General features: G+C 48.2%; 3 protein-coding genes across 4 annotated transcripts; 2 read left to right on the top strand and 1 right to left on the bottom strand.

Annotated features, from left to right (window-relative positions):
• The first annotated feature begins 21 nt into the window (after window positions 1-21).
• nelfe (negative elongation factor complex member E) lies at window positions 22-2890 on the top strand. The gene is made up of 11 exons (XM_067255966.1): window positions 22-60; window positions 364-449; window positions 596-665; window positions 798-943; window positions 1043-1117; window positions 1267-1304; window positions 1416-1675; window positions 1935-2079; window positions 2198-2252; window positions 2349-2451; window positions 2581-2890. Exons 2-11 carry the CDS (start codon window positions 375-377, stop codon window positions 2652-2654), a joined length of 1041 nt encoding a protein of 346 aa, XP_067112067.1. The 5' UTR covers window positions 22-60; window positions 364-374; the 3' UTR covers window positions 2655-2890.
• Window positions 2891-3390: 500 nt separating this feature from the next.
• LOC136962479 (zinc finger and BTB domain-containing protein 12-like) lies at window positions 3391-6574 on the bottom strand. The gene is made up of 5 exons (XM_067256266.1): window positions 6464-6574; window positions 5689-5931; window positions 5077-5271; window positions 4598-4744; window positions 3391-4470 (listed from the first exon to the last, which is right to left on the bottom strand). Exons 2-5 carry the CDS (start codon window positions 5890-5892, stop codon window positions 3391-3393), a joined length of 1626 nt encoding a protein of 541 aa, XP_067112367.1. The 5' UTR covers window positions 5893-5931; window positions 6464-6574.
• A 190-nt stretch (window positions 6575-6764) lies between these two features.
• ehmt2 (euchromatic histone-lysine N-methyltransferase 2) lies at window positions 6765-16004 on the top strand. Of its 2 annotated transcripts, none has more exons than XM_067255509.1 (28): window positions 6765-6806; window positions 7176-7242; window positions 7363-7530; window positions 7756-8012; window positions 8106-8184; window positions 8304-8380; window positions 8473-8613; window positions 8742-8801; window positions 8914-9064; window positions 9214-9318; window positions 9531-9667; window positions 9850-9993; window positions 10245-10567; window positions 10746-10982; window positions 11156-11238; window positions 11333-11439; window positions 11614-11736; window positions 12013-12114; window positions 12530-12634; window positions 12837-12991; window positions 13303-13470; window positions 13610-13754; window positions 13885-13962; window positions 14163-14278; window positions 14514-14600; window positions 14712-14790; window positions 14928-15103; window positions 15384-16004. In XM_067255509.1, exons 1-28 carry the CDS (start codon window positions 6765-6767, stop codon window positions 15562-15564), a joined length of 3693 nt encoding a protein of 1230 aa, XP_067111610.1. In that variant the 3' UTR covers window positions 15565-16004. The 2 variants fall into 2 exon arrangements, with proteins under 2 accessions (XP_067111610.1, XP_067111611.1); XM_067255510.1 differs by having other exon boundaries at window positions 6772-6806; window positions 8944-9064.
• Window positions 16005-16027: the final 23 nt, after the last annotated feature.

Below are 16027 nucleotides of genomic sequence, written 5' to 3'. Positions count from 1 at the left end.
GCGCAAGTGTTTTGTCAAGCTTGGAATCGGGAGAAAACAGACTTAGAGACGGATACACTGGTACTATATCAATATCATTACAATTCATGATTTGTGTTTTGGTTGTTGTGCAGTTGTGTAGTTAAATTAATGTATCCTATGGTTTTACTTGATCATACCTGCTAGCTAAAGGGCAGATTTGCAAGAGGTTGTTTTCATTGTGAATGAGTGGTCATCGAGATAGACTAGGCACTATACTAGACTGGCTAACTTATGCTAGCTAACTAGATAATTAACTAGCTGCAAACATGTATTGCTCTTAAACATTTAGTTGTTGGCTAGCTACTGTTTACTGATATTATGAATTAATCTCTGTGTTCACAGAAAGGTTTGCCATGGTGGTCTTCCCTAGCTCTCTGACAGAGGAAGAGGAGTCGTTGCAGAAAAAATATGCCAAACTCAAAAAGAAGGTATCTACATAGAAACAAACATCACATTTTTCAAGAAAGAACTGCGATACCATTAATAATTGTAAAAAAAAGTATGGGTGTGGTATTCAGTAGACCAATAACCAGCCTATTTTCCCTATTTACAATTTATTTTCTCACTCCTCAAGAAAAAAGCCCTCATGGCTTTGAAAAAGCAGAGTTCAACAAGCCAGACGAATCAGAGTGGATTAAAACGGAGTATGTGTGTTTTCACTGGCCATAGTTTTTTCTTCAATACAAATATTGATTTGAAATGTTATGCCTATTTACAAGGAATCCCTGCACATTAGATTGATCCTTCACTATGCTCTCTCTCCTTACTTTTCCTAGCCCTGTCAGACCAGCCTGTAGTCGACACAGCGACAGCTACGGAGCAGGCTAAAATGTTGATCAAGTCCGGAGCCATAAGTGCAATCAAGTCAGAAAACAAAAACTCTGGCTTTAAACGCTCCAGAACACTAGAGATCAAACTAAAGGTGGATACATTATGTACAAACATAAATAGTACATAACTGTCTTACGGGTATTTCCCTTATGAACCAGCACTTATCGGTTAAAATCTGTTCTTCCTCAAGGACCCAGAAAAAGGCCCAATTCCAGCCTTCCTACCATTCCAAAGGAGCGTCTCCATTGATGAAGAGCTACCTGAGGTACTGAGATTACAGGGGAAACCCCTAATAACTGAATATAATCCTCCGTTAGGATTCAAATTTCCGTAGTACTTCAACATGGCCGTGAAACAATTTTGAGAAGATAACAGAATCTGTTCTCTTTTAAATATTTTTTTTTTTCCGTCTAGTCCGGCAAGAGAGCCAGCAGAAAATCTCTGTATGAGAGGTAACCCTAAAAGCTCTCATGAATAATTGACGGCATGATGTTTTCTACTCTCTGTTTCCTCTGCTTGGAAGTCAAACATCCCTCCTTCTAACATCTCTCCCTCTGTGTCAGCTTTGTCAGCCCAGGCGAGCGGGAGCGGGAACGTTCTCGTGACGACGAGGACCCCGGTGTCATGTCCACCAGCAGGGACGTGGACCGGGACAGAGAGCGGGAACGGGAGGTGGACAGAGAGAAAGACAGAGAGAGAGAGAGGGACAGGGAGAGAGATCGCGACAGAGGAAGGGACAGGGATAGGGAGCACGACAGAGAGAGAGACAGGAGCAGGGAACGAGAGCGAGACCGGGAGAGAGACAGAGACGGGCCGTTCAGACGTGAGTAGTCGCCCCTTATTGGCTGCCCATATTTTATACTGTCATATTCGTAATCCTATACACAAATTGATTTTAATCACTGGCCATAAAACATTGTATTTATTTCTTACTCTCCTTCCATGGTTTTGTCCTTGATGATCAGCTCTACTTAGTACATGCACTATTTGTATGCCACTTTGGATAAAAGCGTCTGCTAAATGAATAAAATTAAGACTTCAGTTTTTCTTTCTTCTTCTTCCTTTCAATTGTCCTGTGCCAGGATCGGACTCGTACCCGGAGCGGCGGGGGGTGAGGAAGGGGAACACGGTGTACGTGTATGGCTCTGGCCTGGTGGAGGACAGCCTGCGCTCCGCCTTCTCACTGCATGGCAACATCATAGACCTCACCATGGACAACCCGCACAAGTAAGACAGCACAGTGACAAAATACTTGATTACAGTGCAAACACGCGGTTTTCAAGAATTGAACTTGTATGTTGTCGTTTTTTCTTCTACTCATATCCCTTCTCACTTTTACCTTAAGTTGCGCGTTCATCACCTTTGAGAAGATGGAGTCAGCGGATCAGGTGGTTGCTGAGGTGAGGCACTGTCGGCTGGTTTAGGATCCTGACATCACTGTGTCCCACACGGTATTCATCTGACCTGGATGTGCTGCTGTCTCTCCTGTCTCTTAGCTGAATGGAAGTACAGTAGGAGAGATCCCTATTAAAGTCAGTATTGCCAGAAAGCAACCAATGCTGGATGCAGCTACTGGCAAATCTGTCTGGGCCTCGCTGGGTAAGTATCACTAGGTCATACACCATAAGGTTGTTAAATTACCCAGCAAAAATGGAAATCCTTCCCTTAATATGGCAACTGATCTGTGTGCTAATTGTCAATATATCTTGTGTTTTCTCCTTCTCCCAGCTGTTCAGAACAGCGCCAAAGGCTCGTACAGGGACAAGAGGAATCAAGTTGTCTACAGTGAAGATTTCTTGTGAACCAGAGGAGTCTTACCACACTGTGGACCAGAGAAGAACAGAGCATTTTGTTTTTGTTTCTCTTCTGCATTTTAGTTTTTGTTGTCAATTGTGTTAGCTATGAACTGCACTGTGTGTCAGTCTCATATTGTATGCTTTTTCTTCTGTGTGCTAATAGATGAGGACGAGGTCAACAATAGGTCTGCTTTTGTACTCAGTTGTTTTGTGACGGTCAATAAATCACATCAATACCTTTTTCCGTCGAGTAGTTTGATGGGTCCTTGCTTTGCATAAGAGTCAATTACACTTGGCAGTCTGCCAATAATGTGATGGTGTCTATACTAACACTTCCATCTTATTCATTTAGCAGATGGTTTAATCTCATTCAACCGTCTTTCTTTTTAAGTAACACTGGGCATTTGTACAATATTCAAGCAAAGTAATACAGCTAGACACAATTGGATGTGTGCACAATAAGCACTTGGGTTTTTCAGTTCATAACAAGAAACTCACATTGTTTAAAATCATTTAATAATAAATACAGAATATGTTATTGGTAAGCCAGTGAATACTAGGAGTCTAAAGGAGGTTTCTAGGGTCTAAAAATAAAACAGTAGTATTCCCTTCATGACACACACACACACACACACACACACACACACACACTCATCCTGTTCCAAAATCACACTTAAAACATTTCATCCCCCCCCACACACCAACAAGGGCTAGCTGGTCTGCCTGTCTCTGTCTCACGTCGTCATGCCAGACCTCTCCGCCTCATTGAGAGGCCGCCCCCCCCCCCTCCTTCCCCCTGCTCCCTCTGCTTCTCCGCCTGCTCGTGGAGAGAGTTCTGCCCCGTTGTCTTCCCGTGCTGCTCCTTCAGGTGGCGCCGCAGGGCGGGCTTGTGGGCGAAGCGAGCGTGACAGTAGGCACAGTGGTGCGGCCGCTCGCCGCTGTGAAGGTTCATGTGGTCGCACAGCGTGGACTTCTGGGTGAAGGTCTTGAAGCACAGCGGGCAGCTGTGGGACTTGGCCCCCCGGTGGACGCTCATGTGACGGTCCAGGTTGGTGGAGTGGTGGAAGTGCTTCCCACAGCAAGGGCACACGTACAGCAGGTGGGTGGAGCGGGAGTGGACGGCCAGCGAGTGGGCCGAGGGGAACGTTAGTCCACAGTGCTCACATGCCACAGGACCCGCCCCGCTGGAAGTGGACCCTACCACTGCCACGGACTCGTCACCCCCTTCGTCCGTTGGTACGGCCCCCATCTCCAGTCGACCTTCCTCATCCAAGCTATAATGGGCTGTACCACCAGCATCTCCAGGGGTGGCCTCCTCTCCTTGAGTCTCCCCGACCCTGAAGTCCAGCTGTGGGAGCTCGCCAGCCAGGTAGGCCGCCCTCAGTGCCTCCTGGCTGAAGTCCAGGCCGAAGCCCTGCCCCGTGATGTCCCCTGCGGTAGGAAAGGGCCACTCTTCTGGAAAGGAAACCCCTACAGACCTCCTCTCGTTGTAGGAGCTCCATTTCCTCTTCTTAAACCCCCTCCCCCGACCCCTCCCCCGACCCACTTTAGGCTCAGACAAACGGCGTCTCAGAGCGTTGAGCCCCTCCCTCATGAATCCGCTAATACACAGATCTGTTGCTTGTGAGGCGGCGTCTTCCCCTTCCCCCTCTGCCCTGTCACCCTCCACCATGATGCTGTCCGTCCCCAGGTAAACATGCCCCTCCGTGGGGTCTGCTTCGTCACCCTCTCTTTTGGTGACAATCACCTGCCCGGTCTCCTGAATGTACACCTGGTCGACTCCATAGTCTTCTCTGGACTCCTCATCGTCTAAGATATTCACCTGAAAGAACAGGACACTGGGAATAAGTGGTGCAAATTTGACCATCATGTTTACTGCTAAACAATGCACTGGCACCAGCCAGACAGATGCACCCATTGCATAGTCTTGTAGGTGAACACGCCCACACCTTTATCAGGGAATCATCCAGTGAGCCGCAGGTATCGTTGGGTGTCTGGGTGTGTGTGTCAGTGGTATCACCCGGGGACTGTGCAGAAGAGGAATGGTCTACTGGTGACATAGAGGGAAGCGAATAGCCCTCCTCTGTTTTTATGCTCTGAAAAGAGGCAAGGATAAAAAAAGAAAGATGTAAAGATAATTTTTCAATATTTAGGTACTTTCACAGTTCTGCTGTCAAGTTAAGATTTGAACATGAGGTGCACTTAAACATTTTGAGAAATGGCCTGACCACATAGGAACCCTTAATTAATAGTCATATCAAAAAGGTACAGTATAATCAGTAATCTAAATACTTTTCATTTAATTTCCACATCTGAAGGCAATCATAATCGGGATAGTAAACTGCATTCAGTCAGCTGTTGACTTCAAACAACCTACGAGGCCAGTGAACCCTTCCATAAGATGATCATGTTGAAAAATACAGTTCACCTGGGGTGGACTGGGGTTCCTAGGCTGCATGTATTTGTTCAGGGCTCCTCGACATCTCTCCACAACGTGCTCCATCTGCAGGTAGCTAGCGGCCGTCAGGTAGTTCACGATCTCCTTGTGGCTGAACTGCAGCACCCCAGTGTAACAGGACAGGAGCAGGTCCCATAGCACACTGGAACTGTGAAGCACTGATACCTGGGAGAGGGGGGGGGGGAGGGGGAATCTGTCAAGTAGTATGCTAAATATGTCTGTTGGTCACAGTACTAAATGTGTTCAAATATTCTATCATAATGTTTTGCTGCTGTAATATGCCTCAAACTATGTCTGTGTAACACTGATAAGAACAGAGCCAAAAACTATAGCACCATCCCGGGCCGTTATGACCTTATGGACATCTGGGTGGAGAAGTGAAAGTATTAAGTTGGCATCCCCTACCAGGAAATCGGATGGATTAGCCCAAACAACCCAAACACTGTGTACTCCTGTCTAGCTGCCTCAGATATGAAATCAGCCTTTACAGAATGACTGGAATATGCTATTAGTGGTTGATGTTTCCCTATACTGTATTAGGAAGGCAACATATTGAGTCTTGTTTTAGACCATGTGTTGTACCTGTAGTTTTGAGGAAGGGTTGAGCAAGAACTGATCTCTGAGGAATGGAGAGCAGGCAGCCAGCACCACCTTGTGTCCCCGAAACGTTTGGCTGCCGCTCGCTACAATGGTGATATCACAGAAGTGTTGCTTGGACCTCAGCGAGTTCATGTGCTTCAGGGTGGTGTCACCGTGACCGGGTAACCGGAAACACAGCATCCCCATCTTCACAGTCCTTGACAGAATATGTGTGTGTGTAAAATCCTGGAAGAGGTCAGATAGAAAAATAGGGAGGGAAAGAAAAGAAAGAAAGGGAGGGATGAAAGAAAGGGGGTGACAGCAAAGTTTTAGCGAAACAACTCAAATCAAATAATGGCAACCTACTTTGTAGAAGAATCACTTAACATATGAAACAACTGAAAACATTTCTAGGCTATATGTTTCCTTGTAATTTCCCAAAAGGACTTGCTTTATTGTTTTGAAATATAGTGCCAGTCTAATGCTAGGCCTTCCTTGTATCCCAATTTTAAGATTAAACTAAGCAGTCGTTCCTTAGCATTACATTGTCTATGTACTGTAGAGCTAGTTGGTTGGCTAGACAACCTAGGTTTAAAAGACATGTATTGTTAGGCAGAATCAGTAACCAGCTACGTTAGCAAGCTAGCTAGCAAGCTAACACACAAGGGGGTTCTCTTGTCATGCTTCTGACTGGCGTTAAACTGTTAATAACTGTTGTCTAGCTTTCATCAGTTTTTTATACATTTTTTAGATGTCTCGCTCATTTCAATCTACTTACCAGTACATACAAATTTCGTTCGATAACTTGTTGATGTGTTAGGAGCTAAGTTAGCTGGCTGTGTTTACGTTTGGTCTGAAAGGACATTTCACTTCCCTTATTTTACTATGGGCTGACTGTGATTCAGTTCTTAATTTGATTTCCCCGTTTCCTTTTATGACTTCAGCGGAATGAGACTGATGCAGGACCAGCAACTACGGTTAACAGGGCACGGCAGTTACAGGCGGGGCGTGTCACGTCGACAACGTGCAACCTCCTTCCCTGCGTGCAATGAACGCAACTCTACGTGAACTACGTCTGAATGCAAAGTGAAAACATGTCGGCATCCGAGGAATCGATAAAGGTATAAAGATCATCATTCGTGAACTCTAGTTGAGATCTAGCTACGCTCACTGTTAATAAACTACCAACGTGTTTCCTCGAATGTAGGAAATGCACAACCACTTAAGGTCAGAGTAGTTTGCCATTTGCTCGCGTGGAAACCCTTCTTTGTACCAGCTAAAGCCATTCAAAACGGATGCTTGAACAATTGTGAAGCTGGCTAGTTCTGGGTTTGCAATTGGGTTCAGGTCACCTAACTTCGGCTAATGTATTTCTATGCATTCATGTTTTTTGCGAGTTAGCCGTTTAGTTGACAAGAGTTGGTGCATTACAATTGCATCGTGCGGGCAATATCAAAACACTAACTTGTGGTTCATTCCCTTTATACTAGGAGTCGACAGAGAGCGATGATGTTGTAAATAAATGTGAGGTAAAACGTCCAACCACAACGGATAAAGGTTTGTGGGCTGCGATAAGTGCTTTGCAACCTTTGTAATTTCGTTACGGCCGTTGGAAGTTAAGTTTATTGGCGACCGTTTAAATTAACAATTAAAGCATACTGTGTGTCTGTCTCCAAGGTGATGCAGGTGACACTGCAGCTGTATCTACCGATAAGACGGGGACCATGGGCGAGTTGGCATCTTTGTTGCCTTTGCAGCAGCTGGACAAGGTTGGAACCAAAGCTGTGGAGGAGAGCGAAAGACTAGCCTCCCCTTCTTCCTGCACGTCTGTCAGGGAAGCCACAGGTAGAGTACCGATAACAGCAGAGTAACTGCATAGGGTCTGTGTGTCCCTCTTCTCTCTCTCTCTCTCTCTCTCTCTCTCTCTCTCTCTCTCTCTCTCTCTCTCTCTCTCTCTCTCTCTCTCTCTCTCTCTCTCTCTCTCTCTCTCTCTCTCTCTCTCTCTATCTCTATCACTTACATCCATCATCCCTCTCCTTGACGTGTCTTTGCTCATCTCCCCTCTTACAGGTCAAGCAGCCAAGACATCCACCTGTCCCTCTCTGCTCGCTCTCTCTTCGTCATCCTCAGCCTCCTCTCTTCTCTCCTCCTCTCCTTTGTCCTCAACCTCATCCTCCCCTCTTGTTAGAGCCAAAATGAGTGTTTCTGGTCCGGGCAGTAGTAAAGCTCTCCTACTACCTCCTTCATCCTCTCCACCTCTCGTCTCTGCTCCGCCAACCAAGGTCCACCGTGCTCGCAAGACCATGAACAGACCACCCATGTCACAAGTAAGTTTCAAAAATGTTTAAAACCTAGAACGCTGACACATTTTATAGACAACAACTGTCTACACCCTGATGACCTGACTGTTTGATTTTCAGATGAGGTGCATTGAGTCGCCAATTGTGCCAGTCCAACCTTCAGAGCCCACCATCAGCTTCACCACAGACAATGATACTGGTCAGACCCATATCTTTTAAACATTTGGGGGGGTGTTGAAGGTCTACTGTGTGGGTAGACGACACCACTCTTGAGTCTGGTGTGTGTAAGTATATATTTTTTTGTCTCGCTCTCCGCAGCCAAAAGGAGAAGGCTGGGCCTGGCCTCGGAGACCACACCTGAGAAAGCAGAGAATGTTCTGGAGAAAGAGAAGAAGGTAAATCTAAGCATGCAAATTAGTAGAGGACTAGTAATTAATGTATTTAAATGGAATTACCTGCAGTGCATATTTTTTTTTTTACACCTCAGACAAACCATGTGGCCCATGGAAAAGGGATGGAGCTGGTTGCCACGGCTACATCTGGTCAACGACGCAACTGGTTGGAAGGTGCAGATGAGGAAGAGCTTCTCTCCTACAAACGTCATACCAGAGATGACACAGGAAACAAGGTCTGGCACTTCATCCACACTCATCGCCAACTTCTTCAAATCCTATACACCTATTACGAAGTGTTTTTTAATGACTCAGAACACAGTGTGTAGCCTGTGTTTCATGTTTCTTCTTCTGTGTTCGGCAGTCCGAAAATGGGGCGGTGGTTAAAAGGCTCCATGAAGGTGGTTTGGAGGAATCAGACCTTGTGAGTAGTAGAACTAGCAGTTCATGGCAATTTTTCAAAAATTATCCGTTTGGGAAAGCATAATGAGAGACATTTCTACATATATAAATGTTTTTGCTTCCAATATCGTAAGTGTGACACACGAGCCACCTCTCTGCAACAGCCTGCAGATTGTGATCCTAAGAGGAGGGGCCAGGGCAGCAAGGGGCGGAGTGAGTCGCCATGGACACACCCAGGGCGGGGCAAAGGGAGAGAGAGAACTGAAGGGGTGGAGACAGTGGGAGGTGAGTGACAGATGGGACTTCTAAGCAGCCTGTGTGTGTGTTTGTGTTTGCCAAGGAAACTCCAAAGAAAACATGTTTGCAAATGTGTGTGTCATAAATATCCCCACGTTACTCTACTCAGTGTGATGGTTCTCCTTGTGTGACTGCAGGTTCTGCAGCTGCCACTCCAGGAGGGAACAGTGACTACACAGAGGTTCCCCTAGGGGCTCTGGACATCTCTGCTGCGGACAGTCTCCCCCTCTCACCACACCACGGTGGGTACATTCTACATGAACCTGCCTGTGCCGTTAGCTTTCCAAGTCTGTCAGCCTGTGTGTGTATCGCTGTTTGAGAAAAGGCCTTCAGTTGTGATATAGGATGAAGGGAATACTCTCAGATAAGTGGTTGCGGAGACTGTACTGTATGTGTGTAAAAAGTGTGTCGAGGGCAGTGATTCTGAAGTGTGTGTGTGTGTGTGTGTGTGTAGAGGGCAGTGATGGTGGGGAGACAGAGCGGCTGGAGGAGCTCCCGTTGTGTAGCTGCAGGATGGAAGCGCCTCGTGTGGACGGGGCCAACCAACAGGCCAACAGACAGTGCATGGCCACGGAGAGCATCAATGGAGAGGTACGCGCGAGGGTCTGTGTGTGAAGCTCCGTCCTTTGTGTCCGAAAACACAGCGTGGGTCTTATGAAGGTGTGTTTGTGTGGTGTTATGTGTAGAAAAACACCGGGTAACAGGGAAAACTCACTCGACCTACGCGTCCCCCTTTAAAGTGGTTACATTTGGTCTCCCTCTGTGTCTCTTAGTTGGTGGGCTGTACCAACGTCATCATGAAGAGGGAGACCATGCGTCCGTCCAGTCGAGTGTCCCTCCTGGTTTTGTGTGAGAGTCACCGGTCGCACATGGTCAAACACCACTGCTGCCCTGGCTGTGGATACTTCTGCATAGCGGTAAGACCTGTCACAGCTTGCTGCTCTTTACTATGCAAAAACACTCTGTCCACTCTGTCACTAAACAGGTATAGACTTCTCTAAATTCAAGAATGAGTCGCCATCATTTATCCATGAGGCGTTCTGGGGTTGTCATGTTTACATTTACATGTGAACATGTGTGCATGTTGAGCAGGTGCTTTTATCCAAAGGGATTCACAACAACATGTTGAAATCCTAACCATGACATCCCCTGTACCATCCCCTTTTAGGGCACCTTCCTGGAGTGCTGTCCAGACCAGCGCATTGCCCATCGCTTCCACAGGGGGTGTGTGTCTGTGCTGGGGGGTGGGCGTGCCAGGGGCATGGGCACGGGCATGCTCTTCTGCCCCCACTGTGGCGAGGACGCCTCCGAGGCCCAGGAGGTCACCATCCCTCCCTCCGCCTCGGCAACAGCCGCCGCCGCATCGGTGGTGACCACCTCGGCCTCCTCGACCACAACGCCGTCCATCCCGCCCGCCGTCCCCTCCGCCCTCTCCCTGGCTGCGTCCACGGGGGCCGTGAAGAACGGGAAGAGGCCCGAGGGCCCCGTCAGGTGAGTGAGTGGTCGACGGAGGGATGAAAGAGGGGATGAGGGGTTTCGATTTCAGGTGTGGTTCCTGACGGGGCAGGTTTAGTTTGGGTTTCCCGTACTATACCCTGTCTCGCCATCCTAACTCTCCCTCTCCTCCGCCCCTACCTCCCAACCCCTTCCCCCGACTCTCCAACCTCAGTGCCCGGATGCGTGGGCGTGGGGTGGTGAAGCAGGACTCTGAGCTGCAGCCGAACCCCCAGCCGCCTCCAGGATCAGCCTCTCCAGAGGGGGCGCCCCTCCCAGTGGTGGGGGGAGTAGACAGTGTGGGACCCTCCCTCTGCCTGCCCAACGGCAAGCCTGTCTGCCCCAGCGCTCTTCCGCCAGGGCCCAGCAGGGCGGCGCTACAGAAGGCGTTTCTCACCCAGGACACAGAACGGTAGGAGATTATTTGGATTTGTTGGAATTATTTGGTCGCTCAAAGACTTGACTTCTAGGAACTTTGGGATGATGTCCCCCCCCCCCCCCCCCTATATTAATGCCTCACTGCTGTCGATATTTCGGATGGAGTTCTAAATTCATGTGCTGCTGCTCTTCTCTGTGATTGGCCAGGAGGAAGAAACTGAGGTTCCACCCCCGCCAGCTCTATCCAGCCGCCAAGCAGGGGGAGGTGCAGAGAGTTCTGCTCATGCTCAGTGAGTGCCTTCCAAATCCCTTCCTGATCATGATCACCAGCCTAGGTTTCAGTGTGATACTAACTCATCCATTATGTGTGTGTGTGTGTGCCAGTGGACGGGATAGACCCAGCCTACCAGGCTGACTCGCAGAACAGGCGCTGTGCTCTCCACGCCGCAGCCCAGAGAGGCTTGCTGGAGGTCTGCTACATGCTCGTGCAGGTCTGGGGCCTCCTCATCTACACCCTGTATTATCATCCTATGACAGACACAAAATGAAAAACAAAACAAAAATGGGAACCTGTATGGGAGTATTTCTGCCACTTCCTGTGTTGCCCGATGGTGTGTGAGGTGCCGAACCACAGTAACGTCTGTGTTTGTTGTCTGTGCTTCCAGGCGGGCGCTAAAGTAGACGCCCAGGACAAAGCCATGAGGACGCCACTCTTGGAGGCCATAGTCAACGACCACGTGGATGTGGCCAGGTACCTGGTGCAGAGTGGAGCCTCTGTCTATCACACGGTGAGTCCTCTGACACACACACACACACACCTGGGGGACCGCTACTTAAGTTCAAAAGCGAACTCCCGCTAGCACTGCTGTAATGCTACACAGGGGGAGTCAGGAGATTTTGCTACCTGAAATAACACCCTCACCCTACTCTCTCTCATTCTGCTTTACTTCTTTTCTTCTTTGTATCCTTTCTTCCATTCTGGCATTATATCCCCCCCCCCCCCCCCTCTCATCTCTCCCCATCTCTTCTCCTTCCTCTCCTCTCTCCCTCCCCCTGTTGTCCAGGAGGAGGATGGCTACACTGGGCTGCACCATGCGGCCAAGCGGGGCAGTCTGGACATCGTAACCCTGCTGCTGGAGACGGGACAGGTGGATATAAACGCACAGGTGGGGGAGAGCGAGTGGGGAACGGTCTTGGGCTCTAGACAGGGTGGCAGCGTCAAACAAGTCAGTGTGTATGTGTGTGTTTGTTTTATCACTCTGTCTCAATGTGTTTGTCAGTGTCGCCTGCACTGTGCTTCATGTGTCTCCGTGCAATGTGATGTTATAAATGTATATTTTATAATAGAATATATAAGTAATTTAATTCTGTTATCCTCTTGAATCAGACTATAAAAAGTGCTATACGTATTCCTCTGTCAGTAAATCAGACGTAGATATGATGCTTTCCTGACTACCTGCAACAAGTTCCCTTCTTCCTCTCTGTTGGGTCTTAATATTGATTGCTATAGCAACAACGTGTCATAGACTTAATAAGCTCAGTGTTGCCCTCTATGCCCCCCCCCCCTCTTCCCCCCTCCAGGACAGTGGAGGCTGGACCCCCATCATCTGGGCTGCAGAGCACAAACACGTGGAGGTCATCCGAGCCCTGCTCAACAGAGGAGCTGACGTCACCATCAAGGACAAGGTCAGTCTCTGTCTGGCCTGACTGAAAGGCAACTGTGTGATGAATGGGCAGAAGACAAACTCTGCTCTCATTCACAAGGCCGTTCTGTGTTAATCATGGGTGAGGACGGCAGAGAAGGTGCTTACTAATTTGAAGATGTACGATTTCATTGTCTGTGTGTGTGCCTCTCTCTCTCCCCCTCCTTCCATCCATCCCTGGGCAGGAGACGAACGTGTGTCTCCACTGGGCGTCGTTCGCGGGCAGCGTGGAGATCGCTGAGCTGGTGCTGAACGCTGGGTGTCCGCTCACCTCCGTCAACATGCACGGGGACACGCCCCTCCACATCGCCGCCAGGGAGGGCTTCCTCGAGTGTGTCACGTGAGTGGCCCTCGCGCACGTCAATCACGTCCATATGGTCCCACACGTCTAATGGAGAGGGAGCGCTGCGGTTTAGCCGGGCTCAGTTGGTAGTGCCACGTGACGCGAGCATTCCCCTCGGTGCCGTCAGTTGATCAGACTGTCGGTTCGTTCTCACTGAGGGTGGACTAGGGTGGCACACAACGGGTCCAACTGATTCATCCAGCATGTGTTGTGAATGTAGGGTTCAGAGCTATGTGCCTGCGTATTTATTTTTTCTCTCAGGTCTGGTCTGTAAGCTGCTGTCTGACTTCCTGTCTCCTGCCTCTCAGGCTCTTTCTGTCCAGGGGGGCCGACATCGACATTATGAACAGGGAAGGGGACACGCCTCTCACCTTGGCGCGTCCTGATTCGCCAGTTTGGGTGTCGCTCCAGATTAACAGGAAGCTGCGGAGGGGGATAGCCAATCGCATGCTTCGAACGGAGAAGATCATCTGCAGGTCGGTTGTTTTTTCCTCTAAGCCGGTGCTGCCGAGCCAATCCAAAACAGACAGCCGGGGAACCAAAAGATAACCTTTTTTTCCCTCTCTTCCAATAATGGCAGTTTTAACGGTCCCTCCCTTTCTCCTGTCCCCATAGTGACGTGGCCCAGGGCTATGAGAACGTGCCCATCCCCTGTGTGAACGCCGTGGATGACGAGGGCTGCCCCTCCGATTACAAATACGTCTCGGAGAACTGTGAGACCTCAGCCATGAACATCGACCGCAACATTACACACTTGCAGGTGGAACGCACGCTTCTCTCTTTGAATCCTTTTATCAAGGACATCGATAGATAGGTACTTGACCCATCCCCAAAGGGAAAATGGCAGAATGAATGCATGACACGTGCTTCCCTTGGTCCTGTCCTCGCAGCACTGCAGCTGCACAGATGACTGCTCCTCCAGTAACTGCCTGTGTGGACAGCTCAGCATCCGCTGCTGGTATGACAAGGTGAGTGTCGCTCGTCAGTGATTGGTTCACGTGTTATGCTCGTCCTTCTGTGCCTACGTTGTGTATCATTTGTTGTATGGTTTGTTTTGATTAACTGCTGTGTGTCATTTTCTGCTGTGTGACGTATGGGAACGTCCTTATGTATGCATCTATTTGTCTGTCTTATCTAATGTGGGCTTTGTTATGACTCTATTCTCTAGGACCAGCGGTTGTTGCAGGAGTTTAACAAGATCGAGCCTCCTCTCATATTTGAGTGTAACCTGGCCTGCTCCTGCTACCGCACCTGCAAGAACAGGGTGGTGCAGGCTGGCATTAAGTAAGAGCTGGGCTGTTAATGCCCTGTATGACACATGCACGCATGCAGGCTCTCTCTCTTCTTTCCTTTTACTCTCTCACCTATCCACTTAGCGCTCTCTGTATGATAAACTCACACACCCATTATGACACATGCTCAATCTTATCTCTCTCTCTCTCTCTCTCTCTCTCTCTCTCTCTCTCTCTCTCTCTCTCTCTCTCATATTTATAAATATTCATATATATCTCTATCTCAGAGTGCGTCTGCAGTTATACCGGACAGAGAAGATGGGCTGGGGGGTACGGGCTTTACAAGACATCCCCCAGGGAAGCTTCATCTGCGAGTAAGTGTGTGTGCGTGCGCGCATGTGTGTTTGTTATCCCAGCATATGTACTTTTTGTTGATCCTTGGGAATAGCTGTTTTATTTATGGTCTCTCATCCGTCTCTCCATAGATATGTTGGGGAGCTGATCTCTGATGCAGAGGCTGATGTAAGGGAAGACGACTCGTATCTCTTCGACCTGGACAACAAGGTAAGGCTTTATGTCCTAGTCGGTGTGTTTTCCAACACAAACAAGACCTAACACACATGTTTTCACACAGAGACGTTGAAATAAGACATTTAGCGGCATATTTTTTTCTCTCACCAACCCTCTGCCTCCCTCCACAGGACGGGGAGGTGTACTGCATTGACGCTCGTTACTATGGCAACATCAGCCGTTTTATCAACCACCTGTGCGACCCCAACATCATCCCGGTGCGAGTGTTCATGCTGCACCAGGACCTGCGCTTCCCCCGCATCGCCTTCTTCAGCTCGCGGGACATCCTCACAGGGCAGGAGTTAGGGTAAGGCTGGCCCAGTACACCCAACATAGGTGGAGTATATGTTCCCCAAGTTTCCAACAAACGGAACCGATGCCCATGACCCCAAAAGTCCAGGCTCCAAGGCTCAATCAGGGATAAGAACTTTTGTTGTATTTTTTATAGCTTCTTTGCATCCTCCTTATATTTATCCTATCCAAATTCATATAATTAAGGACAGTCTTCAGTACTGCGTTTTAAAAAGTTTGAAGCCAGGACTAGAACTTTCTTTGCATGTTAATATTTTTACCCTTGTGTTTTATAGGTTCGACTATGGAGACCGATTTTGGGATATTAAGAGCAAATACTTCACCTGCCAGTGTGGATCAGAAAAATGCAAACACTCTGCAGAGGCCATCGCCTTGGAGCAAAGCAGGCTTGCACGGCTGGAGGCTTGCCCAGAATCAGGATCTGACCTTGGGGTTACAATGCTAGGAAACTCCTAGGCATCGCTTGTGGCCTGTAGCATGTTCTGTTAGCTATTTTGTCATGTTACTTTAAATTCTCTGTCAGTGTGTGCAGTTACTGTTTAGATGAATCGCACAAGTGAGGCCTTCATACCTTTGTACGGGACGTGAAAGACTAGGACAATAAATACAGTATATCTTTACTGTAATGGTGCTCTGCTCTTTTGCAAGAAAAATCATTAAGTTGCACAGCTATACTATGAAATACCAGTTGTGCTAAGGTTTTTGCTGTGCCAAATAGCGCAGTATATTTTATGGAACTATACAGGAACACATCAGTCCACTGCTGTGAAACTCATTACATTATGGAACTAAGGGTTGCATTAAGGCAATATTCAGTATGTCTGCTTCATGTTTTTTTTTTATATATACATGCATTTGTTTTGTTCAATATGTAATAAATTTGAGTATAAATTGGCTGTGGAATGGGATGATCTTTGTT

This window comes from Osmerus mordax, chromosome 18 (genome assembly GCF_038355195.1).
Source record: "Osmerus mordax isolate fOsmMor3 chromosome 18, fOsmMor3.pri, whole genome shotgun sequence".
Classification (NCBI taxonomy): Eukaryota; Metazoa; Chordata; class Actinopteri; order Osmeriformes; family Osmeridae; genus Osmerus; species Osmerus mordax.
Note: the sequence above shows the minus strand (reverse complement) of the source record. Positions and strands in the feature narration are given on the sequence as shown.

What these genes read in the sequence shown, in the direction of transcription:
- LOC136962479 (XM_067256266.1), bottom strand. Translation starts at nt 5,892, where the DNA reads ATGGGGATGCTGTGTTTCCGGTTACCCGGTCACGGTGACACCACCCTG. An exon ending in ACCCTTCCTCAAAACTACAG is followed by an intron (nt 5,272 to 5,688) that starts GTACAACACATG and finishes CCCCTCTCCCAG; the next exon opens with GTATCAGTGCTTCACAGTTC. An exon ending in TGGATGATTCCCTGATAAAG is followed by an intron (nt 4,471 to 4,597) that starts GTGTGGGCGTGT and finishes CTGTTCTTTCAG; the next exon opens with GTGAATATCTTAGACGATGA.
- ehmt2 (XM_067255509.1), top strand. Translation starts at nt 6,765, where the DNA reads ATGCAAAGTGAAAACATGTCGGCATCCGAGGAATCGATAAAG. An exon ending in TCCAACCACAACGGATAAAG is followed by an intron (nt 7,243 to 7,362) that starts GTTTGTGGGCTG and finishes TCTGTCTCCAAG; the next exon opens with GTGATGCAGGTGACACTGCA. An exon ending in TCTGCTACATGCTCGTGCAG is followed by an intron (nt 11,440 to 11,613) that starts GTCTGGGGCCTC and finishes CTGTGCTTCCAG; the next exon opens with GCGGGCGCTAAAGTAGACGC.
- nelfe (XM_067255966.1), top strand. Translation starts at nt 375, where the DNA reads ATGGTGGTCTTCCCTAGCTCTCTGACAGAGGAAGAGGAGTCGTTGCAG. An exon ending in ATGCCAAACTCAAAAAGAAG is followed by an intron (nt 450 to 595) that starts GTATCTACATAG and finishes TCACTCCTCAAG; the next exon opens with AAAAAAGCCCTCATGGCTTT. An exon ending in TTGATGAAGAGCTACCTGAG is followed by an intron (nt 1,118 to 1,266) that starts GTACTGAGATTA and finishes TTTTCCGTCTAG; the next exon opens with TCCGGCAAGAGAGCCAGCAG.